This window comes from Ictalurus punctatus, chromosome 11 (genome assembly GCF_001660625.3).
Source record: "Ictalurus punctatus breed USDA103 chromosome 11, Coco_2.0, whole genome shotgun sequence".
Taxonomy (NCBI): Eukaryota; Metazoa; Chordata; class Actinopteri; order Siluriformes; family Ictaluridae; genus Ictalurus; species Ictalurus punctatus.
Genome location: NC_030426.2, coordinates 14,356,199 through 14,383,905, shown reverse-complemented (window position 1 = coordinate 14,383,905; position 27,707 = coordinate 14,356,199). Strand labels below are relative to the sequence as shown.

At 37.6% G+C, this 27,707-nt stretch overlaps 2 protein-coding genes across 19 annotated transcripts in view; one reads left to right on the top strand and one right to left on the bottom strand.

Annotated features, from left to right (window-relative positions):
• Positions 1-3,000: 3,000 nt before the first annotated feature.
• On the bottom strand, positions 3,001-16,676 carry LOC108271785 (fatty-acid amide hydrolase 1). 6 transcript variants are annotated; one of them, XM_017479552.3, is made up of 21 exons: positions 16,404-16,676; positions 16,089-16,220; positions 14,769-15,060; positions 14,434-14,659; positions 13,283-13,396; positions 12,965-13,044; positions 11,883-12,058; positions 11,025-11,138; positions 10,787-10,927; positions 10,104-10,237; positions 9,739-9,945; positions 9,554-9,594; positions 9,305-9,429; positions 9,097-9,222; positions 7,430-7,527; positions 7,221-7,317; positions 6,513-6,556; positions 5,735-5,774; positions 5,521-5,629; positions 4,836-4,981; positions 3,001-3,458 (listed from the first exon to the last, which is right to left on the bottom strand). In XM_017479552.3, exons 7-21 carry the CDS (start codon positions 12,054-12,056, stop codon positions 3,324-3,326), a joined length of 1,731 nt encoding a protein of 576 aa, XP_017335041.1. In that variant the 5' UTR covers positions 12,057-12,058; positions 12,965-13,044; positions 13,283-13,396; positions 14,434-14,659; positions 14,769-15,060; positions 16,089-16,220; positions 16,404-16,676; the 3' UTR covers positions 3,001-3,323. The 6 variants fall into 6 exon arrangements, with proteins under 6 accessions (XP_017335041.1, XP_017335040.1, XP_017335039.1 ...); XM_017479551.3 differs by lacking the exon at positions 12,965-13,044 and having other exon boundaries at positions 11,883-12,085; XM_017479550.3 differs by lacking the exon at positions 12,965-13,044 and having other exon boundaries at positions 16,404-16,675.
• Positions 16,677-16,961: 285 nt separating this feature from the next.
• szt2 (SZT2 subunit of KICSTOR complex) overlaps positions 16,962-27,707 on the top strand; it is a 126,575-nt gene continuing 115,829 nt past the window's right edge. For 12 of the 13 annotated variants that reach the window (XM_017479539.3, XM_017479541.3, XM_017479540.3 and 9 more), the window contains exons 1-8: positions 16,962-17,212; positions 18,175-18,300; positions 19,928-20,101; positions 23,868-24,038; positions 25,287-25,409; positions 26,035-26,182; positions 26,705-26,811; positions 27,001-27,211. In XM_017479539.3, the coding sequence (XP_017335028.2) occupies positions 17,189-17,212; positions 18,175-18,300; positions 19,928-20,101; positions 23,868-24,038; positions 25,287-25,409; positions 26,035-26,182; positions 26,705-26,811; positions 27,001-27,211 (1,084 nt within the window). In that variant the 5' untranslated portion in view covers positions 16,962-17,188. The remainder of the gene's footprint in view (positions 17,213-18,174; positions 18,301-19,927; positions 20,102-23,867; positions 24,039-25,286; positions 25,410-26,034; positions 26,183-26,704; positions 26,812-27,000; positions 27,212-27,707) is intronic. The other variant, XM_053683639.1, reaches the window with a different exon arrangement.

Genomic DNA, 27,707 nt, shown 5'->3' with positions numbered 1-27,707 from the left:
TGCTGAGGGGTTTCCTCCTGGGTACTCCGGTTTCCTCCCCCAGTCCAAAGACATGCATGGTAGGCTGATTGGCGTGTCTAAAGTATCCGTAGTGTATGAACGGGTGTGTGAGTGTGTATGTGATTGTGCCCTGCGATGGACTGGCACCCCTTCCAGGGTGTACCCTGCTCTGTGCCCGATGTTCCCTGGGATAGGCTCCAGGTTCCCCCGCAACCCTGAAGAAGGTTTAAGCGGTAGAAGATGGATGGATGGATGGATGGATGGATGTTCTTCCCCTCGCTTGGGCCCCAAGTGCGCAAGGGCCCCTGGGCCCGTGCCCATAATGCCCATAAGACTTGTTCACACAAATCGGAAACTACGTCACCACGGTGTAACTTTATTTCCACCATGGCATGAACTATGGTGTTCCATGTAGAGTAAATATGGAGAGATTCTTCACTAATTCTCTCTCGACCCTGCCACGACTCAGGTTCGTGCTGACTGCAGACATGTGCTACTTCTCCGAATCACAAATGTAGGCTCTTTGTCCCTTCTACCCTTCTAATGGCGATAACCCACTTCTTTCTTTCATCTTTGTTTGAAGGAAAATCATAAAAAAATTAAATACGGTTATTTTTGTTTAGAATTGCTGCACTGAGGCATGCTACAACAACAATTATGCTTAGATTCTTGTTATCACCAGAAGTAAATTCACCCTGGGTTGGAGAGCACCAGAAAATCGAAACCCGGAAGTGTGAAAAAGGCGAATATGGCCCAATACAATTTATAATAATTATAAACACATTGTATATGAAAAAATATATTTTTAAAAATCAGATATTCGAGACAGCCATGATTTTGTTTTTCATGATATCTCAAAAACTGAACGAATAATGTGTGACGTCACAGGCCACTGCGGATGGTCTTTGGGATGTTTGTGTTTAAATCTTCGGGATGTTTATTTAAAATATATATATATATATATATCAAGCAAGCTCGAGATCACCCTGCGACTTTTACTCTTGGATTATTACTACAACACTTGGATTATTCCTGCACCACCTCTGGGATTATTCCTGCACAACCTCTGGGATTATTCCTGCACCACCTCTGCATTGTGAACGATGAATTTCGCGGGAGAAGAGTCGATGGAGCTCCAGGAGGAAGAGCCTCAGCTCGTATGGAGCGGACTGTACGACCCCTGCATCAGTGAGTTTCCGAGTTTTCTCGTTTCCAGTTAAACAGCAAGTGTTTAAACATCACGTTATTACAATACAATGTCACATTCGCAATAAACGGGGAAATGCGATCAGGAATATTATTAACAGCATTAAGAGGGTTTTTGGTAAACGTGATGTGTTCGTTATTGCGTGTTTGACTAATCGTTTTACATTCATGATAATTATCCTAAAGTTAGCGGGTTTGTCAGAAAAGTTAGGTAAAGTGAAATAGTTATGCCGAGGAGGATCTGTAGCTAAAATAACTAGCTGTTAGCATTAACACATTGCTGTTAGAGTATTATAGCTATAACGGGTACGACACTGCAGACAGTTTTAAGAGTGTAAAATGTTATTAAATGTGTTAAAGTGTAAGCAGCAAACTACAGGGAAACGGACAGGAAAGAGAGAACAGTGTTAATGTGTTTAGAAATGTTAATGTGGGCAGAAATGAACCATTCAGCTAATTGTTTAAGAAACATAATAATTAGCCTAATGTTAGCAGGATTGTTAGCGCTTGTTTTGTGTTTGCTATCTTATTAGAAAAGTCTGATATTTTTCTTAACGTTTACTAAAAGTTTAATTAAAGTTTACTACAGTGATTAGAGACTCTTAAAGTAATACCCGTGTTAAAACAGGTGTAAATACTCACAATAACATGAAATGTGTCCTAATTTATTATCTCTTATCTAGTATTATCTAGATACAGCAGCTCTCTCTCTCTCTCAGCTTATAACAACTTTAACAATACCTTTCGTTCTCAAAAATATCCTAGAAACATGAACAATTAGGAAATTTCATCTGTTTGCTTTTGTTAGATATACACATAAAGATGTACAATGAATAAATATTTCCTTCAGTTTTCACCACCAGCTTGTGTGTATTTGAAACCGATTAAATACCATGACCCCGACCATAAAACCAGTTTTAGACTTCGTTATTACACTCTGAACATTTCTAGAAATGTTTTACTAAATGTTTTAACTCTTTCACCTAGTGTTACAATAGGTCAAATTTTAATGCCATTTCGGGGGCCATGCCCTGGAAAAGTTTGGAAACCACTGTCCTATACGACCAACCCCTGTGAGGAGGCTATCTCCCATACGACCAACCCCAGTGAGGAGGCTATCTCCTATATATATATATATATATATATATATATATATATACACACACACACACATATATATATATATATATACATATATATACACATATATACACATATATATACATATATGTATATATATATATATATATATATATATATATATATATATATATATATATGTATATGTATGTGTGTGTGTGTGTGTGTATATATATATATGTATGTGTGTGTGTGTGTGTGTGTGTATATATATATATATATATATATATATATATATATATATATGTGCAGTTAAGAGCTTTTATTGCAGAGAATATAATCCAAAGGGAATGGCAAAATCAACAACGAAGACAGGGAAAGGTTAGGCCATCAGGCAAACAGACTAGAACAGGTAAGGCAGATAATCAGAATCATGGGCAAAACCGAACCAGAATCACAACACAATAGAATGGCTTGGTAACGACAGAGAGTAGATCAACTGCATATTTACGTTGCAAAGATCTAGTGAATGAACAGTCTCTTTTAAAGTGTGGTGTGATTGGGAACAGGTGTGTGTGTGAGATTAGTCTTCTGGGGAAGGTGAACGTGTCTGTGTGTAGCGTTGCATTCTGGGAAGAGTTTGCCATGACCTGACATATTTGCACCCAAGGTTATTAGTGTCTGAGGTAAAACAACAGAGTATAATAGCCAGTCTATAAGCCAAGTCACGTTCATTTTAAATCCATCAAAACCACAATGCACAAAATACATTAGGGCCATAGGGCACTACAAACAAATACAATAAAGAATAATAATGCACAATGCAAAATAAAGACAGTACAAAACATGCATATACAGATCAGATATAGAATGTAGATTGAAGTATTTGTGTAATGTCTCGGAGGAGTACCACTGTGGAGCGCCTACCACATGATAGTCCTACAAGGACATCCTTAAGAACCATTAGAAATTTTGATAAGTGTGCAAAAGAAAAAGCATACAGTCCCAAAAGCAGAATTCTCCTGTGAGCACATTTATTATTGTGTGTTGGGCTTTTTATTCTTGGCACAGAGCGCCTCCAGTTCTCTCATCAAACGCAGGCACAATTCATCCTGCCATGGCAGGGACACACACTGCACTGCTACCGGCAAACCCACACTGCCCTGCATTGCCTGCAAAAACACACCCACACATAATACATTTAAAAAACTATCACTATTCATTCAATTGGCAACAAGTCAGAAACATGATTGGGTATAAAAAGAGTATTTTATAGAGGCAGAGTCTCTCAGAAGTAAAGATAGGCAGAGGTTCACCAATCTGCGAAAAACTGTGTGTACAATTTGTGGAACAATTTCAGAATAATGTTCCTTAACGTAAAATTGCAAAGACTATGAATATCTCATCTACAGTACATAATATCAAAAGATGTGCCACAGGCAGCACTGTATTAAAAGCATGATTCTGTAATGGAATTCACTGCATGGGCTCAGAAACATCTCCAGAACTCATTGTCTGTGAACACAGTTCGCCCTGCCATATACAAATGGTTAAAGCTCTATCAAGCAAAGCAGCAGTCATATGTGAACATGACCCAGAAATGACACTGTCGTGTCAAAGCTCATTTAAGGCAAAGTGGAAAACTGTTCTGTGGTCAGATGAATTGAAATTTACTATTGAAGTGTGTGGTGCCATCAGTTCTGTAAGGTTTTCAGTAAAAAGGTTGCAGATTCCTAGGAATCTGGCAAGTCATTTAACAAGATCTCCAAATTATTTGAAATACATCATTCCACTGTAAGAAAAAATATCTACAAGTGGCGCAGATGTCAGTTTGTCATCCCAGCAAATTCAGCCCAAGAGCAGACCATCTGATACAAAAAGAAGTCTCTAAGAACCCCAAAAGTTGAAGCTGAACTGAAAGTGGACCTTTCAACAGGATAAATGATCTTAAGCACACTAGCAAATCCACCAAGGAATGGCTCAAAAAGAAGAAATGGAGGGTTAAGGAATGGCCTAGTCAAAGCCCGGATTTTAATCTCATCGAAATGTTGTAAGGGGATGCGAAATGGGCAGTACATGCAAGAAAACCCTCAAACATCTTGCAACTGAAAGAATATTGCATGTAAGAATGGTCAAAAATTCCAGCAAGACGATGTCAGAGACTGGTGGACAATTATGCAAAATGCCTACAAGAACTTATTTCTGCTGAAGGAGGCAATACTAGCTTCTGAGGCCAAGTGTATACTTACTTTTTCCACAGAAGAATATCACATCTACTGATAAAAAAGGTGAACAAAGGACAAACTAATGGCTCTTTTATTCCCAAAATACAATGCATCTGGAAAGTATTCACAGCACTTCACTTTTTCCACATTTTATGTTATGTTACAGCCTTATTCCTAAATGGATTAAATTAATTATTTTCCTCAAAATTCTACAAACAATACCCCATAATGACAACATGAAAGAAGTTTGTTTGAAATGTTTGCAAATTTATTAAAAAATAAACAAAAAAGCACATTTTTGTGCCACACTTTGCCATACTTTACCTTGATGAAGAGCTTATCCCCAAAGCCTCCAAAGGTCCCTTTGTAGTGCCTGAGCTGATCTTCGTCCTCGGCTGTGACTTTAGTAATAGGAATAACTCCCACAGGGAAGTTGAGCAGGTTGTACAATGCTGTGTAACTCACACCACCTACATCAACACCACACACAACTAGTCAGGAAAACAACAGCCAAAAATGATTATCATATTTAAAAAACTCTATTTGCCTACAGTCATAATGTATTAAAACTCTCTGATTATCATAACCAGCTATTCCTTGTTAGTTCTAGTTTGTCTTGTCTGTGTATACATATAGCTCTATGACCGTGTGTGTGTTTTAAACAATGTGTTTTTTTCCCTCAGGCCTTCTAATTCAGAGCTCTAGTTTGCAAATTATCCAAGGTCTCACTAGTTTTCCAAATTGTGTGCTACTATTCTCTGGTTTTGAGTTTGAATATGATTTTGTCAGTGATGTTTATTAGTGTCCTGACCCTTGTTCTGACCACGATGATTGGACTAGCTTATACACAGATACTCAACATGTACTGTATGCCCAACCACATCTGTATTTTTATCGAGAATTACATGGGACAATATGAAAGACTAAGATAAGTAAGTCAGTATGTAAGCATTAGTAAGTAAAGTAAGTTTTGTGAGGCTCTAATTGGGAGCTGAATGTGATGTGCTACTTGTCAATCTTCCAGAGTAGGTTAGGTTTAAGGCTGGCCCCAACATTGGACAGAGCAACACATCCAGCTCTAATTTCTTCCATTGCTCTATGACTTCATGGATGTAATTCTACAAGCACAAACAGAAAATAATCATTACACAGAAACTTTAACAATCACTTTGTATTGTGCCAAAACATATTCAGCATGAGCTGAAATCAAATCGAAATAGTACCTCAATATCACTCTGTTGTTCCCACAGGTCTGCAACAGAGCTGTAGACAAAACAAAACATAGCAACTGATGATGAGGTGAATATTTCAATTGTCCGATTTCATACTCTTCCCAAACCAGTCCTTGAGAAATATGCAGTTATTTCAGGCTTTCTACATTCCATCACAGCTCCAGGGACCCTGGTTTGACCTTCATCTTGGGTAACTGTCTCTGTGGAGTTTCTGTACTTGTTCTCCCTGTGTCCCCATGGGTTTCCTTTGGATTTTCTAGTGTCCTCTTACCAAAAACATGCCAGTAGATTGACTGTATGCTAAACTACCCCTAAGTGTGAATGAATGTGTAAGTGTGTGTTCATTCTGCCCTGTGATGGAATACCCTCCACATGCCTCCATGTATCCTTTGGGCAAATGTTTCCAATATACGCTCCAGAACCACCACAACCCTAACTAGGATAAAGAGGCTACTGAAGATTAATGTATGAAAACAAGCTTCAAAGTAAAAAAGAAACTTCTGTAATATCTATACTGAATATAACTATGTTTAACATAATCTTCAGGAAAGCCTATTTTTTATTTATTTATTGGGGGGGGGGGGGGGGGCATTTTAGACATCTCAATTGAATAACAGCTGACTGCTCAATTTTTAAGAGAGATTGGGTATTTAAAAAGTTGTTGCACCACCAGGGAGCATTGCATGGCTAAACTTTAAACTGAGCAAATGAGTTCTCTATGAGCAAATCATGAGAAGAATTTTGAAAGGCTGTGCTATTGTTGTCTTACCTGACTCCACAAATGGAATCAACAAGGGATGCAATGTGTGGGTGCTGGGAGGAAAGGCAAAAAAACAAAAACAAAAAAAAGAACATTGGTGCTTTAACAATGTAATCTAACTGTCACCACCTACTGTAGTTAATCTTAGACATTATTGCCAGAAATAGACTGATTTAAAAGTACACAATGGTTTGAATCATTAATGAATATGTGTATAACTGTAAAATAAATGCTTTCCAACTAATCATATCTTTAGAGTCAAAGAGATTTAATAAATGCACTTCCAAACATCATAATAGTGAAATTGTGGGACTGAAACATCAAGTTTTGTTATATGTTGGTATCTGTTCTGATCTGCTGTGAGCTTAATAATTAGGCAGTTGCTCAACGCTCATCTCCCTTCATGTCTTTTATATAAAATAAGTTAGATACTGAAGCGAATGGCAGCTGATCATATCCACAGAATATAAAGCACTCCCAGGCTACATACTTCAAATAATAGTTCGGGTTAAATAAGGCATCATGCTTCATTTGTCATGATGGCCAAATCTTTTAGAACCATCCCTTAAATTTGTCCCTATATAAGAATGTCATGGCAGATAAACATTACCACAACATTATCTATGTTAAGTTTATACAGTCTTTTTGTTACTCTTTATTAAAATTGACAGGAATACTAGAGGATCCTCATGAGAACAGAACAGTAGAACAACTCACATTGCATCTGAGGACTAGTGAGATAGTCTTTTTAACAAAGCGAGGAAGCCCAGGAAAGATCCCATAATTTAGGCATGGGTCAATAGGGCCCTGCTTCCTACAAGCATAAACATAATGGATTATGAGGATTAGAGTAAATCTGCAGCTGAGCAACAGTTTCAGTGAAACACAGTGTCAAAAAAAAAAAAAAAAAAAAAAGTGTGACTTACAGGTGGCTATGAATGGTGGCACCTCCATCAGCAAGCAAATTTTTCAGAAAGTACTCATGGACAGCGGTGTATATTCGGGGGGGCTTAAAGGGGACCAGCTAGCAGAGAGAGAGAGAGAGAAAGAGAGAGAGAGAGAGAGAGAGAGAGAGAGAGAGAGAGGGGAGACCAACTCAAATATATACAATAAAACTTGCCTAATCTGGCTTATAAAACACAATGTTTTTACCACCGCTAGGTCATAGAAAAGGACCAGTAACACCTTAGTCAATGTTACACACATTACACTTTGCACCACTGTGCAAGAATGTTCATAAAAACCAAAAGACTACTCATACCATGTTTACTGTCTATATACTATAGTAATGTGCCATGCAAAGCATATAATACACACATTACCCACAACTGCTCATAGAACATGCAAAATATATTTTTTATTTTGACTGGATCAATAACCCCAGCACAGATAGTGTTGCCCTCTGTCTATTTGGAGTTTTGCGTTGTCAATAATAAATCATACAGATGTTCACATTTTAGACAAGTAAAGTGTTGGAATAGATCACCTCACACCAGTTAGCAATTACCCTTGTGGTAGGTAAGACTCAATAGTTAAGGAGTTCATTTTGAAATGATCTGTAATTACTCATTAGTTAATATAAGGGGGCTCGTGATAGCTAGTTGTTCTGGAGGTGAAATATCAGTAATACTGCTTAATTAATTATAAACTTCCTGAAACGATAGGTCTCTTTCTACAGTACACTCCTAAATGCCAGGGGTGGTGAGAATCACCTGGAATTTTCTCGTGTGCTTTCACATGTATGCCAAGACCTTCCAAAAAGTCACACATATATAAATGTAACTGTAACTTTAGATCCTTTGTTAACTCCTTCGTTAACTCTTCCACCACTGCACGAAACCAGGTTTCAACCAGGTATAGATAGATAGATAAAACTTCTGAAGTTATCTTCCCGAATACCATTTGCTCACATTCCTATGACTTCCTGAATACCATATATGGAGTTGTTCCTCTCTTACCCTGAGTTGCTTCCTATTTTATGCAAATATACACTTCCACCTAGCCAATTAATAGTTAACCCATTGTCTCTGTTGTGTGGCTAGCATGAAAGATATACTCTGCTTTCCTCTGAATAAATCAGATCTTGCCATTTGAATTGTGTGTGTCTGTGTGTCATTTGGCTACTCTCCCAAGGCCTTGGTGTGGGAATTGTGTGGCGGGGTGATGAGGGCGCTGTCTTTTTGTGTACTTTCACTTTCTCTCTTCTTAAGAATCGTAACCCGAAGATCACAAATCCAAACAGTCTATTATTCGTTATTAGCAGAAGGGATGACATCAGTCATGGATGTAGGTTCAATTAGTAACATGTAGCTTTAGCTAAGCTGAAAAAAAATAAGAAGAAACTGTTTCACAAAGCTAAAAAATTTCCTTTTAATATTTATTTTTAACCATCCATATCCTATCCTTTTGAACTCATTGTGGTCATCCTTTTAAACTTGCCGTTCCAAAAATGAACACCTATTAAAATGGTGTCTAAAGAAGCCCTGTTTTTAACAAAATTTTGAATTGAAAAATTGAATAGGGATCTTCACTTGTAGATCAAGTGCAGAACGTCTTTGAATGCAATGCATTAATCATTAGAAGCAGTCAATACCATGTGACCTGCTTGTTCCAGAAGTGACTTTGCCTCTTGTAGAGCTCTGCTCATGCTTGGAGATGGCTGCATGTATCCGTCATTGTCATAATAACCTATCCTCAGATGCTCAGAGCTCTCATATACCTGTTCAAGGTGACATGGTGTAAAGTTAGGAGACAAAAAGAATGACAACATCTGCAGTACTAAGGTGGATTGTGTGTAGTACCTCCTGTTTAAATGGTAACGGGGGAATTTTAGGGTCCAGAGTGAACATATCCTTGTTGAGTAAAGCTCTCATACACAGAGCCAGACTGTCCACATCACGTGCCAGGGGACCAACAGAGGACAGTACTGTAATCAAACACATTTCTGTCTAAGGAAAGGGTATTTTCCAGTGGCCCAATTACATTTTGTTTAGCATATTTGATAGAAATTCACAGAAACATGTTGTGATAGTGTTGTGGCTGTACTTTACTTGACATTCTGCCTTTAACGCAAGTGTTCAATCCAAGGGAACTACACAGAAAGGAGACATGAATACTAAATTAGTGTATGTACATGACTGTTTTAACTTCCTGATGTCAGACCTTTGGCATTTCATTAATTTAGGAAAACTGTATACCCCTTCCTAGGTTACTACACATAAACATGCATGAAAACCTTATCCTGTTGGCTGTGGGCTTCAAGGCGCAAATGCCACAGAAGGATGCTGGGATGCGAATACTTCCACCGAGGTCACCTCCCAGGCCCAAAATTGATCCGCCTCCTCCAATTAGAGCCCCTTCTCCTCCTGTAGAGCCACCACTTGTCTTCTGAAGGTTGTTGGGGTTTACAGTTGTCCCATAGATTGGGTTACTACATTCATAACTAAAAACCACAAGACCAATTTAACTCATGAGTGAGATTAGTGGATATTATCTAGTATGTGATTTTTACACATTGAATGTTAAGTTATACTGGCTGTGATGAGTATATCTCCGAATATTAGGGTGTGTTGTAGGGTAATTTGTGCTGGATTTCCTTACTTGTAAAGGCCCTGTGCAATGTTTGTTTTGATGAAGGGAATTGCACCTTGCCTCTTCAGTACCTTGACCACCACACTGTCCACGACTGCAGGATTGTCCACCTTACTAAACACTCCACAGGTAGAGTCATAACCCTACAGTCACACACAAAGTTCATTTACGTATTATAAGAGGACAACACATATTCTACCTTAACTCTGCAGACTGTAAGCACTTAGACATTACTCATCATTTGTTTAGTTTGTGCTCCAGCACAATACATTTAAAATTAACTAATGAGTATAATGTTAAATATGTAACCTAAGCTTATTTACATCCATACATTAATATTCAGGGCTGCATATTGGCTACCAATTATGTGCAAAAATATACATATTTAGACTCATGCTTTTTATATATCTAACTTTTTTCACTTCTTCATGACTAGATGTTTAATATAACATTTCATTTAGTTATCATTTACATTTTTGTCGTATAAATACTGATGCATTTGTATCTTGTAGATTGTACCGGGTTCAGATGCAAATACAGGATTATTTAAGATAATATAAACTATCCTAAGGGTGAAACAAACTCAGGGTAAAAGCAGACAAAGTCAAGTGTCAGCAACAATTGTCATCGTTTGCATAAAGCAGGAGTAAATATAATTAGTTCTGACAAAGTCTTCTGCTACATTGCAGCACCTCATAATCAAAATTATCTTTAATGCTGATGGGAATCCCATAGAGAAGGCCATCTTTGTGGGTCTCAATGTCCTCCAGCTGTTTTAGACTCTCAATGAGAAGAGCTGTGCCACAGTTTAATTTACTGTTCACCTCCAGAGCCTGCAGCTCAAGACACATAACAGTAAGATGCATATATAATATGCCATATATTACATATAGGATCTTATGTTTCAAATAGGCAGGAAATGGACTGAACCTTTTCTATGTAAGCATGGAGCACAACATCTGGCTGCAGAGATCCCTCTCTTATTTTCTGGCTCAGCTCAGATAAAGGTAGCGCCACTATGGGACTAAAATCAAGACCGGGATTCTGCAAAAGAAACAATTAAAAGTCTAATTTCATAAAATGACTTGAACTGTTTATTTATTAGCTAAGTGATAATCTTACACAAAATCTAAAAAAAGACGAATATATTATATATATAAATTAAAAAAATACATAAATTTTCATAGTCAAGTCAAGACACGTCAAGGCTACTCTATCATTTGCTTACGTAACGGAACATAGGCACCAGAAACATGCACTCATACAGGCACACACATACAGAACAAGAGGTAGGAGTGTACGGTGAATCTGGAGAAAACCCCTGAAGCAGGGGTGGAATATGCAAACAGTGCTAGGCAAAAATGTGCTAGGCAATGCTAGGCATGTCTAGCACATGTTAATGCCTAAAGCACTGTGCCTCCCACAATAATAATTGTTATTATTGTTAATATTATTTAATTGCTTCTTACATACTTAAAAGTACTTCACAGGGGTTAATGCATAGAAATAAACTAATAAAACAAACAATATAAAAATTATATGAATAATAAAAGTAATGCAAATAAAAACAGAAATTAATTAAATAAAAAAACATAAGAGCTGCATCTAAAAATGAAATTATTAAATTTTATTTGGTTAAAAAGAAATAAAAGGCTGTCTTGCCACATTTTTCCTTGTTGACATTTGTTATGCTAAGTAAATCAAAAATACTCTCACTGAGAAGGAAAACGTGCAATCGTTTAAGCACCAGTGTATAGCGTGTTCTAGTAGTAGAATGTAGTGTGTTACCTCTGCCTTAAAGTGGCTCACAGCTTGCTCGGCCTGCTGGAGTCCTGCTTCTCTCTTTTGTCTCGCTATCTGTAGCTTCCTCTTAAGATTCTGCTTCTGTCTACTCCAGTTCAGCAGGAAAAAACTCACACCACAAAGCAGGGCGACTGCAACCAGAGTCCATTCACCATCCATGTCTATAATTTCAGTGTCATTAATTTAATCTGATGAGGAAGTATTGACAGGTAATTACCACTGAAAGTAATTACCAAAATGAAGATAGAACACATACCTTGTTTTTACTTTCCATTCCTGACATTATGAAGATATAATATTAAAGTCATGCCTGTATTTATGTATGAAACTTTTGGGAGGTTTATATTAAAATATGTAGAATACAGTTTAAAGTTGTGTGTAGGATATGTAGTACATTTTCTTTTTTATGTATTGTGTCTTTTTTTTGTAGAAAGTCTTATTGGAGGTGATTGTCATGGTCTTGTGTGTAGGAGACTAAATACTTAAAATCATTTGATTGTAATTTCATATTTAAGCACTTAGAAATATTTACTATCAAAATTCATTCAAGTTGTAGTTCTAAAAGTAAAACCATATTACTGATTTACTGATTAAAGTAAAGTAGAGAAAGGACAAACAGAGAAGAAGATTGAATGAATAATGGTGCCAGGTTGTGATGTTGCCATGCTCTGTCTCTGTCTGTTTTCCTGTTCCTTAGCTTATGCCTTGTTAAGAGTGTTTATGCCATGCCATAGTAAATAGTGTTTCTGTCTTGGTTTAATGAGTATTCATGCCCAAGTTAAAGGAGTGTTCTTGTTCTAGTTAAATGAGGTGTTCCTGCCATAGTTAGAGGAGTGTTTCCTGCCATAGATAGGAGTGTTTCATGTCAAGGTCTGGTTCCGAGTTTGGTGCTTCCTGCCTCACTTCTAGTTAAAGGAGAAATGTTTTAGTTAAATGTGGTACAGTTCCCACACCCTGTTTAAGTTTCATGTTCTTTGCTTGACTTCGAGTTTTATGTTTAGACCTTGTTTCCTGCCTCCTCGTGTGTTGACTTAAGTGGCAAATAAAGACTGTACTCCTGTGCTTACTTCCTGTCTTGAGTCCTGTGTCGTAGCAGTTACCTTAAACAGGCAACTCAACCAGCTGGTAGAGGTCCAGAACTCCTAATCTAAAGGGTGAATTTTGGGGGGAAAACCCATATGAAATTCTGTTGAATGTGATCCAATTAGTAAGAATTATCAATATTTTTGTACAAGTATTTCATTGTGTGCCTATTAATGGGATAAAGTGGTGTCCAATTCCACTCCACTTCCTGGCAAAAATTCCCACTCCACTCCCTGGCAGCATTCCGACTGCCTTGCAGAATTCCAATTCCCACTGCCCGATAGAATACCAAATCCACTCACCGTCACTATTCCCAATTCCACTCCATGGCAGAATTCCCAATGCACTCCAGAGTCCCAATTCCACTGCCCTGCAGAATTCTCACTGTCCTGCAGAATCCCACTCCTCTTGCCTAACTGTACACACACACACACCACAGTCTGTATGTATGTGATTTCTGCTTTTCTTACACAGAATTTTTCAAACGCTTTGATAGCCAATGAGTTTCACTTTACAGAATCAAGACAGCAAACTCAAAAGATCTAAGAAATAAGTTAGGCTGTTCTGCACAATACTCTGTAGATTGAATTCATTTCAGTCCCGTCTGCTGAAGCTGAGGACGCTGGCCATACAGTAGGTAACATTTCAGGGTAGTAATTTTCACAACTGCTAAAATTACTCTCCCGTCCCTCTCTCTGCAATAGAAATTAATAGGCATTTGAAACACAATGTTGATCCTGTAGGAATCAATGAAAGCCTATTTGTTTCAGCTCACCGATGCAAAACGCTAACACGTTTACTTACACACGCATTTTTTAAAGGAGATTTAACCAGACTTATGGAGAACAGAGGGTACATCATACCACCAGGACTTTATAGCAAATTATCAATGTATTAACAATATTATTTAGAAAAATATAACCATTAAAACACTCAAGAAAGTTCAACAAACATAATCTGTACGCTCTCACTAGGCCAAACGGCGATACACAACTAAAACACTAACTCTGCTCAGAACTGCACCCTGGTGGTTATTCCCCGACCCACATGGCACAATAGAAATCGGCATCAAACACTAATCAGCGTGGAAAAAGCAGCATTTCTCCAGTCCAGCGTACACAGTCACATGGACATATCAACTTAAAAAAAAGAAAAGAAAACCCTCACAACCACAACATTCACACTACACATAACAGAAAATTTAAATATGACTATATAAAATTAAATACAACACTTCCCCACTTCCAGGAAACAAGACCCCACCCCAGGGTCTAGGGGCCATAGCAGATCAGTGACCCAAAGAAAACACGCACTCTTCTTCACTTTATTTCTGGTGATGAGGCCTCCTTGCGCACACAATTTTTCTTTGCCGGACAAACCCTTACAGTCTTGAGCAATACAAAGCATTCCAGTCTTCCCCTGAACTCAAAAAGCCGAACCCGTGTAATCTTACCTCTTGTCTCTCAATGATCCTCCAATCCAGGTGAGTTTAATCATCCCAGCCTTCAGCCAATGGGAAGAGACCATGCTGTGGAAAGTTTCAGATGGGCGGGGCCAATGTCAAACAGAAAAAAGAACCCCCCAGTGTTCATCACATCACTTTTGTGGTTTTCTGTTTGTGTTGCTCTTTAGTGTTTCTCCTATTGTCGTGGCAAACAAACATTCCAGCCTAACAGAAACTTCAGAGACAGAGGGTTTGTATATTTTAAAAAGTAATTAAACTTTATTGAAACAGTAAAAAGTCTGCAGAAAGTCTAAATGATGCAAACACACACAGCCCTTTTATACCTTTCTCCATAGAGTACTCATCTTAGGCGGGGTTTTGCCTTTCCTCATTAAAAACAGATCAATCTTCTTCACCACAATTAATTATTCATGTATACAGTCATGGCCAAAAGTTTGCGATCACTATACATTTGTGTGTAAAATTCAGTTGCTCTTTTGACTGTGGCGACAACAGTGGACTCCACCACGTTCAGTTTTTTGGCAATTTCCCTACTAGACATCTGCTGTTTGTGCAAAATGAAGATTTGCGCATGCTTCTCTTATGACAATTCCTTTCCTCGATCCATGATCAAATCTGCAAACAAGAAAGCGATAACAGAGAGTCATTAAAAGCAGTATTCAGTGTGCATGTGCAGTACCCAAGTCAGTGTTTGTCAATTATCGCTCATTCGGCATAAAATTACGACAGCATTCCAAATTGCAAAAACAAAAAGAAATCACAAGAGACCAAGTGAAAAACTATAAATTATTATTTAAAAAAACACAACTTCACAACTTTCACAGCAGACGCCACGACTACGCAAATATTTGGTGAAAGAAGCACAAACGGGCACAAAATAGCCCAATAGCTAGCCCAAACATAGCTAAACCTAATTAACTGCGAAAAATTGCATGAAATTGTTGGTGATCGCAAACTTTTGGCCATGACTGTTAGCTTAAATTTGTGGAGCATGCGCAGTTAGTTGTTTTTATTGAAAAGTTTTTATGAGGTCAAGGTCTCCTTTATAAAAAAAAAAAAAAAAAAAAAAAAAGGGTTCACTCAGACAGTTTTTTTTAAAAAATTGTTTTTCTCTGACCAAAACTCCCTTCTTAAATCTCAATGACCTTTTGTCTGTTTCTAGCTGTCGTCCTAGCTGATATCTGCCTCCCTTCCTGAGGCCCTATCCTAACTTGTTAATTGGTTTCAGGCCTCAAGGTTGTTTACTTACAAAAGCAGTTTTCAGCGAATATCTAATACCAAATTATTGCTTTGCAGAAAGGTGCAGTATTATACAGAAAAACTATTACTGTGCAGTAAGACAGAGAATTCATCAAACTTAATACACACTTAGAATATAACTCGATTAAAAAGTGTTGTATGGTTTTAGACTATGCTTCTAAATATTGATTATACATATAGATTATGCTTGTTAACTAATATTGATTATTAGATTATGCTTAAGTAATAATTCTAAATATTGGTTATACATATTTATTGTACGTTATTAACATATCCAAATGTTAGTTACACATTGATTACTCTTCATTAATATTTTCTATACTATTTGTAAATGGTCATAATATGTTAATTATGATCTCTATCAGCAGGAAAGTGTTTATTACTTGTTTGTGGAAGTCTCTTCATAAATGGTATTTTTGGTGCGTGATGTGTTACGCAACTTGTCCCATTCGCGGCTCGGATTGGGCAGGGGAAGTGGATCAGGAAGTAGAGGAGCTTGTGATACCAGAAATTGACTGGAAAAAACCAACAACTTTATTTGTGAATTCTGGTACTTCTTAGTGGGGGAAAAAATATTTTTAGCAGTATCTTATTACTTATAAAGTAATATAATAAATAGAATAAAGAAAGCAATAAAGAAAATAATAAAGCATGCAATAACACACTTTTGAAAATACACTGATCAACATTAAACCCACCTGCGTAATATTTGTAGCCCCCCCCTGTGCTGCCAAAACAGCTCTGTCCCCTTCAAATCATGGACTCCACAAGACCTCTGAAGGTGTGCTGTGGTATCTGGCACCAATACGTTACAGTAGATCCTTTAAGTCCTGCGAGTTGCGCCTCCATGGATCGGACTTTTTGTCCAGCACATTCCATAGATACTCGATTGGACTGAGATCTGGGGAATTTGGATCTCTCTTTTATTTAGACATTATGAGCACTAACGGGAAGTTTAAAGAATCCTTAAGTTAAAAGAATCTTACTTTTATTCAGAGTCGATGTATTGCGCAATCTGTTATAATAATAATAATAATAATAATAATAATAATAATAATAATAATAATTATTATTATTATTATTACATTTATTTGAATAGGTTTTGTTTCTACGTTACATAAATAGCAAGTTTCATTTTGCACAAATCTGTAATTAGTGAAGCAAGACTTTTCTTTTGACATTGTTATGAACGCTAAAGCGGAAGTTTGTGTTCCCTTTTTTGTCTTCCGTCGGAAACGATTGAATGCCAAATTGCTTTCTACCGCCTATCTACGTGCACTATGTAGGCTATATAATAATGGGCTTCTTCACCTTACCTAGTACACTATGTATCTGAAAGGCCCGCATTTAGAATTCAGTCAGTTACCCACTGTCAGCACAGGCTAAGTTGAACGCTACGGAATAAAAAAAAAAAAATATATATATATATATATATTGTTGTTATTGTGCGAACAGCGAATTAGCTAGTGATGGTAAACACGGCATGGCAGAAAAACAGGACAATGAGGTAAGTATAATGAACATAATGTTTTAGCTAGTCTGTAAATAGCATGCGCTTGTAATCCCTGTTCTTTTCTGGCCCATTTATGGAACTTGTTTACTCACTTGTTTACTCACTTGTTTTTCTATGATTTTTTTTTGGACAGTTACTTATTATATCTAAGAAATCCTGATTCTATATTTAGCTGTAACCGTGCACACATCCACGAACAAACAGTTCTATTTTATGGTCGTATATATGTCTTGTAACAGCTTTAAATGATGTTAATAACCCTTTAATGTGGTCGGGTAAGTGACACTTCAGACCCATGCTTCCAGTTTGCAGAATATGACCGATGACATTAGGAGGCGTTTCCTGTGTTTATTAAGAGAGTCTGCCATCATTTGTTGTACTGAGGAGGAAAAACCAGTGTTGTCATCTGCATGCTGTTTATCTGCCCCTCCCTGAGAGCTCAGTCTCTTCACAACAACATCCATTGTACGGTTTAGTTTGGTTTTAAAACTAGGAGTCAGTTTCTGCAGAGTCTCGGCACTTATTTCAGTATGCAATGTTATTATGTCGTATGCAGAAGTTCATTTCATCAACTAGTTGAAGATGTGAACACAAGAGACCTGTCTAACTGCAGAGGCTGATCTTCTTACTTCATGACTACACGCATGCTCATTTGGACATATTTACACCTCCTTAGTATTTTTTTTTTGTACATGACTTTTACTAAACAGATCTTGCCACAAAACATACCATCATTAAAATATATATTGTATGTGTGTGTGAGTGTGTGTGTGAGTGTGTGTGTGAGTGTGTGTGTGTGTGTGTGTGTGTGTGTGTGTGTGTGTGTGTGTGTGAGACACTCTTTTGCTGCAGTGCAGGGCTTGTGCTCATAAACCGTAACATGGTCAAGGGCAAGGTGAATTTTACAGGCACTTAGTGAACATGTATCTGTGTGTGTGTCCTTATTACTTTTGCAGGTGGAGGAGGCTGATCAGGTGTACTTGCTGATGAATGAAAACTACCACATATCACGCAATGTGCGTCTGTCCTGGTTCCTCAGCAGACTCAACCAGGTCATCCGGCCCTCGCCTAAGTTCGAGCTGGTGTGTGAGACTGTTCTCAGTGGGTTTCTGACTTCAGAATAAGGGCGGAAGAATATAAAAATATCCGATGTCACAAATGTCCGACCCCGGTTTTTAAAGATGTCCTGTAACTCTGTGGTGTCAGTTCTAATGTTCATTTATTCAGTCAGGGACACTACAAGAGTATTGGTTAAATCTGACTTGTTTAAAGGATAATTCCTTGTCTTTAACAGAACAATGATCAATTGTCACCGTCCTAAACAATCAGCTGTCTTTTTAAAAATAAATATTCACCATACACCATCAAATCGATATCATCCTACCACTATTTTAAACTCCATTAACGCATTCAGTAAAGGCAGTGTCTCATCAGTTCATGTATTATTTTTAAGACGCATTCACGATGGCGTTCAAGTCACCCGCTAAATAAAATAAATTAAAAAAGCCCACAACACATCATTGTTTTTCAGCTCAATGTTTTAAGAGACAAAAGACAAGGGCAGTGGTGGCTTGGTGGTTAAGGCTCTGGGTTACTGATCGGAAGGTTGGAGTTCAAGCCCCAGCACTGCTAAGCTGCCACTGTTCGACCCTTGAGCAAGGCCCTTAAGCCTCTCTGCTCCAGGGGTGCTGTATCATGGCTGACCCTGCGCTCTGTCCCCAGCTTCCTGACATGCTGGGATATGCGAAGAAAAGAATTTCACTGTGCTGTAGTGTTTATGCGATCAATAAAGACTCATTATCATTATACAAACATAAAAAAAATACATCAAAATTACATCGCGTAGTCCGTTTTAAAAATGTTCACCTGAGTTGAATTTTCTTACTCCGATATAACCATGCATCAGCCAATCAGAGGTTATCAAGGGTGGCGCGTAAGTAGAGTTTAGTGGACACATAATTCCTAGGCAAATGGTAGGAGAAAAACTTTGCTCTTCACCCCCAACCGTGACTACGTTTACATGCACATCAAATTCCGTTAAGGTCTATGTTTGGGTTGCACTCATATTCCGAATGCGATGTTTATATGTGTATAGCGTATCATCAAAATATTCCTGTGTACATTGTTGTTGGACGTATGCCTCAGTCGCCATTCCTAAATACCTAGCCTACAGCTAAGCATCTGTTAGCACCCGCAATTCCTTGTGGACTCGAGCATATATCTCCTTTTAGTGGATTTTCTGAGTAAGGTGTTTACATGCAACATATTTCTGATTAAAACAGGTATATTATAGGGCTGGGAATCAAAAATGTTGTCGTAATCTGAATCAGGCAGTCAGTTTGTGGCATTTACACGACTCCATACTAATTAGAATATTGTCATTAATGAATGAATTAATATCGGACTATTGATGTGCATGTAACCGTAGTTTACAACAAGTCAGAAGCACCGATCAGTGTCTTCAGATAATTGCTAACATGGCTTTGTGAACGTGAACTCTTCATTTCCATCTGTCATATAGTGGTGTTCTTGGCCTAAATTTGATAAAAAAATGTTATATTGTAGTGCCCTCTGATGGTTCCTCCTGTGTCATTACAAGCTGACTGTGCCCACTGAGTGAAAAAACTGTCCAGCATTCCACACCTCATTTGAGTACATCATTAAAGTGTTACTGGTACGTTACAGTTTTCCTGGGTTTTGTTTTTGCAGCTTAAATCAGATAAAGAGCTGGATGTCCTGAGCATCCTCCCCAAAGGATGGCAGTCCGATTCTCCTTCTTCCTCGCTGCCGTACCTGCTGGTTCCATCTACGCGAGTCACCTTCCTGGCCCGCAGGTACCGCTTCGTCATTGAGCTGGACCTCAGCCCCTCCACCGGGATTGTGGTAAGAGTTGCTTACAGTTTCAACTGCTTATTGTAAAGGAAATGTCTCATGACTGAGTGGCCTGGAATAATGAGTGTAAATTGACAGATAACCAGAGCTTCATCTAAAATTGTGTAATTTGATATCTTTAGGATAAATAATGAGTTCCTGCTTGGATATTTAGTAGGATATAGTATACGCTCAGTACTAGTGATGGACAATATGACAAAAATATCATTATCATAATAATAATAATAATAAACTTTATTTTTATATAGCGCCTTTAAAGCAGCTTCTCAAGGCACTTTACACAATAAGAAAATATCAAGAAAAAAACCCAGATAAAAACACAAAACATACAAAAAAAAAATAGACTTGAATACAAAATGGTTAAAGCCATTAAGAAAAAGCTAAGCTAAAGAAATGAGTTTTTAGGTTGGATTTAAAAATGTTCAAATTCTGTGCATCTCTAATATGAGCAAGGATTGCATTCCAGAGTCTAGGAGCATAAGACGAGAAAGCCCTGTCCCCTACAGATCACAACCGTCTCTGTGGGACAGCCAGTAAACCAGCTTGAGAGGCGCGCAAATGACGCTTGGGAGTATATAAAGTTAAAGTGCAGACCGATACTGAGAGGCCAGACCATGCAGTACCTTATATGTGAGCATAAGGATTTTAAAATCAATGAGAACCCTGACCAGGAGCCAGTGCAAGCACTTCAGAATTGGAGTGATGTGTTAATTTCTCTTGACACCAGTCAGAATCCTAACAGCAGAATTTTTGCACACATGGCAATTTATTTAGTGTGACTTTAGGAACCCCAGCAAGAAGTGCATTGCAGTAATCAATATGAGAGAAAACAAAAGTGTTGATAAACCTTTCAGTCACAGGAGAAGATAGCATAGGGCGAAGTCTAGCGATATTTCTGAGATGAAAAAAGGAATTCTTGACAGTAGATTGGACATGTGGGTCAGAAGATTATCTCAAATCAAATATGACTCCTAGATTTCTTCATTTAGTTTGGAACTCCAAAGCAGAGCCATCTACCTTCAACGTTAGTGAACCAGCTTTACCAAGCAGTTGAGAAGAGCCAATAAGCAAAACCTCAGTCTTATCACTATTGAGGCACAAAAAGTTTTGAGTCACCCATGTCTTTATCTCAGAAATACAATGTGAGAGAAGACTAACATCCACATTTTGACCAGGCTTAGAGTGAATATAAATCTGAGTATCGTCTGCATAGAAGTGATAATTAAGCGTGAGTGATCTTAAGAGCAATCCAAGAGGAAATATATAAATACTAAAAAGTAAGGGGCCTAAAATTTATCATATAATGATACTTGAAGATGAATCTCACAGACCCAAGGTCCTCGGTTCAATTATGAGCACGGGTCTCTGTTTCACATGTTCTCAGTGTCCCTCTGTTTCCTCCCTCCTGTCGTGATAATTAATTGACTTATCATACGATATATGGAACGTGACCTCCTCAATTTTGCTGACCTCGATATTGCCCATTGTGTTTATATGCATGTTTGTTTACGTAAGAATGAATGTCACCAACATTTTAGCCATTCGCACTGCTTCTGTCCTCTCGTCTGCTCTAGAAATCCAAATTAAAACTTTGTATATTCGTCAAATTTAAGATAAAACGCACATTTGAATGCAAAAACGGTGTTCGTTCAAATTTAAGATGTGCAGCAAGCACTAACACTGATTTTAATTAAAACATATTGTTAAAAAAATGACGCAAGATTTAAACAATAAACTAACACTGTTTTTTTTGAAGAAGAAAAGTCTAGAAAGAATAGTTCTAGTGTTTCAAATAAGCCAGTCACAGTCAATAATGTCGGGGACTGAGCCGCTTAGGCTGCATGAGCTGAAACTGAACAGTGAATGAACAGTGGTAAACTGAAGCACTTTACTAGTGGGATAATGAACTCAAAGGATAAAGAATTCACAATATTTTATTACAATCCACTTTATTTATTGTTTTGGTTGTGTGGTTTTATTTCATTTATTTATGATATGACACTTTTTTTGACATGCCAATTCCAATGTCTGAATACTCTTAAGAATTAAAAGTGCATTGCTCTTTGAAAGCCTGTAGCATTATTATGCTATTATATTATAATTATTTCAGTGGCATAAAATCGTCTTAAAATTATAATATCATTTATCACAGTTATTTCTGCAACAATATATCGTCCAACAAAAGTAGTTATTGTGACAGGCCTACTCCAAAAACATACTGGTAGGTGAATTTTTTATGATACATTAGCCCTAGGTATGAATGGGGTGTGTGTGTGTGTGTGTGTGTGTGTGTGTGTGTGTGTGTGTGTGTGTGTGTGTGTGTGTGTGTGTGTATGTACATGTGTACATGGTGCCTTGTGCTGGACTGCTGCTCTGCCTTGTGTTCCTGGGATTAGCTGGATAAAGCAGTTACTGCTGATGAATGAACGATGAAGACATTTCTGCAATGCACCATATATATCACAATATATAGGTTTGCTAATGAATTAGGTCTGCTAGTAAATTAGTAATGTTACATTAAAAAATTAAGTGTTATGTATTTTTTTTATGTCTTAAACTTTTTCTAATTTTATAGACTCCATACAAAATTCGAACATCCATGCATCTTCCTCAAATAAGTATTTGTAATTGTATTACAAAAGAAAAAGTGTTCTAAAAAGAATTTCATTACCCGTGTTATTTCAGAAAAGTATATTGTGATAAATTGTATCACAGCGTTGATAGTAGATCTCGATTTAATACATAAATAATGTACTATAAACTTCAGTGAACTCTGCTTGCTCTACATAGTAGAGCAGGAGGAGACCCTCTGGTTTTAATTGTTTTCCCCCCTCCATTTTCTTTCTGTTTAATCACACAATCTCTTGACGATCGGAAGAGTGCTGCACCACTTGGGAGAGCCTTTGGTTTGAATTTTCTATGCACACAGCCAGAACACTGCCACAGTGCAGATGCTAATTAGGACCAAATTGGTTGTTCCTGTGGGCAACATAACCACATCATGGCAGATGTTTACTTCTCTATCTGGTTATGTTTCTGCATTGGCAGATGTATAGAAAAATTGAATGTACCAGATTAAAGCTATACATGTTATTATACTGATATACATGATATTATACTGATATGTTATTATACTGAATAAACTTACAGTTGGGCTAAAATACAGGCACCTGCATTAGATGCTGTTTAAACTGAACTAAACAGTCTCCGATCGCACGAGCCTATACCGGACTGTGAGAAGAGCTGAAAATATCATTGGAGTCTCTTTACACACCATCAACATCTCTTACAAGAACCGCTGCATCCACAAAGCTACCAGTATTGCCAATATTGCTGCTGTACTTATTGCTGCTACACTACAAAATAGTTTACAGTTTACAGCCCATTTCCTGTGTATTTATTGTTTTGCGTATTTTTTGTTCTGACTCATCTCACACTGTTGTGTAGTCTTGCGTACTGTTGTGTGTTGCACCACGGTCCTGGAGAAACGACATTCCATTCCTATATACACAAGATGTGTAGTGTAATGACAATAAAACCCACTTGACACAATCAGCTGGTAACTGCAGGAATGAGATAATATTTATTGTAATTCAAACATTCACTGTTTGAAATGGTTAGGTTTATAGACTAGATCTTGTACAGAGTAGTAGTCAGTCTTTGGAGCGTATTATGAGTCATGATATCTTGGCTTTAGTGCGAAATCAGAGAGATTTTATCGACTTAACTGGATCAAATGTTTCTATTTCTGTCGCAGGATGACAGTACAGGAGAGATGATCTTTGATGAGGTCTTCCATGCTCTGAAACGATGTCTTGCTGGACTGGCTGCACAGTTTAAAGTCCCAGGCACGGATTTCTTGTTTCAGCCAGAGATCTTCATCACTATCCTCGCTTATTCATCCATTGTTGGCCTCAGCTCACACCAGGTCATTATAATACTCTGTCATGTGAAATGAATTTTGATATTTTGGATATTCAACATGACGTATAGGAAAATAACATATAGGAATCAGGGTCTTGTTTATCATCACTGATTCTATGCATATAATGTGATTTACAAGTTATTATTGTGCTTATGGATGTGCGTATATATTTAGAACTCCTCCTGGCCATGTGCAAGTTTAAACCCCTAGTGGGAGAAAAGTGTAACTGCAGGTTAACTGAGTATCAGGGGTTTCCAGCCCTCTTATTGTTATTCATATTGACATAATTGATAGGGTAATTGCTTACTATGGTTTCCACAAAAAGGTGCAGAGAGGTGACAGATGAAATGTGAAGTAAAATCACAGATTATCTAGTTATACATACATTATCTAATTATGTAAAGAAAACATTGTGAAAGAAAACAGTAATGAACGAGTTTCATGTCATCACATGTTTCACGTGTAAATGGCCAATCAGTTGCACATCTTTTAAAGGGAAGTTGTTTAACATATATGGTGATTTGGGGCTGTTTCTTTATGTAAATGTGCTAGATGCTAAATGTGTTAGAATGTGTAGGATTTAACACTGTCCATTGTGTAAATTGTCCAAATACACGTGTGATAAATGCTAATTGTCTAGTGTGTATTGGTGGTTCTTACACACAGGATTAGAACTTTTTCCTCTGTATTTGTAGAAATGATTTCTATTGATTCACTAAGGGTTTTTGTTCTTCATTTGCATGTCACTATGATGTTTTACCACAATGGACTTAAAGGTGCAATATTAGATTATTATTTAGACGTTACCTGGAAGATATGTAGAACATAATAAAATGCAATGCATAAAGCCGTGTCTGAGAAAACTCGTTTGGAAAACTGGCATTCACTCAAGGATGCATGTTTGTGTTTGGATTCGCCTCCTGTAAGTCATTTTATAGACACTATTCGGTGGGCAGAGCTTTGAGAACATGGGTGGGAATCTTGCATATGATGAATCCACCTAACTCGTAGAGACCTAAAAAATCTTACCTAAGACACCTTTAAAATACAAAAAAAAAAAAAGTTTGATATTGTTTCTCCGATTAGTACACCATACATTTTTGAGAAATTGCACAAATAACATCTACTTCTTTTATCTTAACCAACTTACAGTTGGAAAACTGAATAAAACGCATACCTTCGAACAGCCAAAGCTGCTATTTTCTGTGGTTTTCAGTGCTGCATTGTGCATATCTTGGCTCTGCTTTGCAGGTGTTAGTGCAGGGATGCCAACTGGATTGCACAGATCTGGACCAGTTCCTGCATCAGATCTACCAGCAGCTCCGCACTGTGGAGAATAACATCGCCGAGGTTTTACAGCAGCAGCATAAGCAGGCAAGAGAAATCACTTTAAGAAGTTTGATCTGTTTGGTCTTAAATGCTTCTGAGTAGTTAGTGCTCCCCTTAATGTACAGGCATTTTTATTTTCCATAATGTTTGTACTGCCTTTGTAAGTAAACAATTGCAAGATCAATAGCAAAGAAATCAGTAATGCTATAACCTTGTAATTCACTTCATTTACAACTTCAGTCCAATCACTGCTGTTATGATAAAGCTAATTTCAGCTTTTAGATAACTACTTTGTAAGTCTGAAGTGTAGAGTGCAGTCAAACATTTGTCATCTAGAACGTATTGTAGTTGGTCCTAAGGAGTTTCTTTCTTTTTTTTTTTAAATACAGTACTTATGCAGCTTTGTGAATCTCTACAGTCTGTAAAGTTCCAGACACATCACACCCAAAACAGAAAAATCTCCCATTAATAACACTAGATTTTCCTCAGAAATTGTTTTCATATTTGATAAACATTTGTTATTGTTATAGATGGAGAAAAAGAGTGTTTTTTTTTCTTCTTCTTCTGTAAATTTGTTTAAATGTTTTCATTGTTTAGGAGTACACTAGGATCTAGATAATGATTTCAAACGTGACATCCATAACACTGGAATTGTCTCTGTGTTTTTCAGTGTAATGGCTCCATTCCTTCTGAAACAACAGAAGACCTGACACAGTGGAAGCAGAGCATTTCCATGGTGACTGCGGATATGGGGCTGGTCAGTATGGTGCGTCAGGGCATCCTGGCGCTTCAGCTCCTGCCTTCAAACTCTAGCGCAGGTCAGAGAACACCACACGTGCACCACCTTGACTAATAAAGCTCACGCAATATTCGGTTGGCAGACAGTTTTCACTCTGACCCTGTTTAAAAAAACCCCAGCAACACACCCTGCCATGAATGGAAAATGGTCCACCATCCAGAAAATATGTGGTCAGTGGTTATCCTATGGTGGTCTCTTTCTGATGATTGACAGGGTAGAGCAGAGCTGACACAATGTGCAACAGATGGGCGATCAGTAACTGTATAAGTACAATTGTAGAATTATCCGCTCTCCCTGACATAATGCCCAATGGGTACATCTACAAGTCTACAATATATTATGAACGAATGTCACCGGGACACTCAGTTAATGAGAATATGAAAATATTTTTAATGTGCTTAGGTACTTGATGGCATGTGTGCCATTTATATATTTACCTGAATGCTAATGAAGCTACCTTCTTGATTAAGCATCCATTAAAGAGGAGGGATCTGACCTAAAGCGGAAGCTTCTGTTAAAATAATAGTTTGTTTGTCTGCAGGTATAATAATAATCACGGATGGAGTGATGAGTGTGCCAGACGTGACTGTGTGTGAGACTCTGCTGAACCAGCTGAGGAGTGGAACCGTTGCCTGCTCTTTTGTTCAGGTTAGTCACAAAGTGAATACTACTGTTACTTGTACTTGTACTACTACTACTACTACTACTACTAATAATAATAATTAACAGTTGCTGTTGCACCTTTTTATTATTATTATTTTTACAACAGCGCATTATCACTGTAGATTATTGTCTTTTTGGTTCTATTATTCATCATTTTACTTGGTTGTTTGTCAGGTGGGCGGAGCTTACTCCTATGACTGCAGCTTCGGCTATGTTCCAAACGTGGAGCTGATGAAATTCATCTCTATGGCAACTTTTGGATCTTACCTGGCCTTGTGTCCTGACCCAGTACAGCTGGAACAAGAGATGAACTCTTACCATCGCTCCTTCCTTACCTACTCTTTTCTCCGCACAAATGAGTCCATCAACCCCGACTACTACTGCTGTAAGTACCACACAGCCTGCTGACAACATGAAATTGCAGGGTTTGAATAGGATATTTAACATGGACTGGATTTGTGTTCTTTCCTACTTTAAAGGAGATTTGAAGGTGAAATAATACTTTAGATCATTCAGATGATAATATAATATGTGGATGGGTCAAATGAAAATCTTCTTTCTTTTTTTGCGTTGTTTATTGCAAATAGGTGTCATAACAAATTTATAAATTTTCTACATAATTTCCGATTTATTCAGTGTGAGCGGTCCAACTCTTAAAGAGTCTCTGGATTCCTCTAGATTATTCTTCCAGTTCATTCACCCTTGTAATATGCCAGTTTTGTGAAAACAGAATATCTACCCCTACCCTTATTGGTTTTTCCAATATCTATTATAGTGAATGTTTTAGTTGAAGTACAACACAATTCCCATAATACAAATTCAAGCACTTGTGTCTGTCACTCTTTGTAAAGATGCTGCTGCTGAAGAAATATGGCCTTTTT

Bases quoted from the DNA above. Each gene is read 5' to 3' on its own strand.
- LOC108271785 (XM_017479552.3), bottom strand. From the start codon at position 12,056: ATGGATGGTGAATGGACTCTGGTTGCAGTCGCCCTGCTTTGTGGTGTG. The intron at 10,928-11,024 runs GTTCAGTCCATT...CTTGAGCTGCAG, and splicing joins TCCATGCTTACATAGAAAAG to GCTCTGGAGGTGAACAGTAA. The intron at 9,223-9,304 runs GTACTACACACA...CACCTTGAACAG, and splicing joins CGTTACCATTTAAACAGGAG to GTATATGAGAGCTCTGAGCA.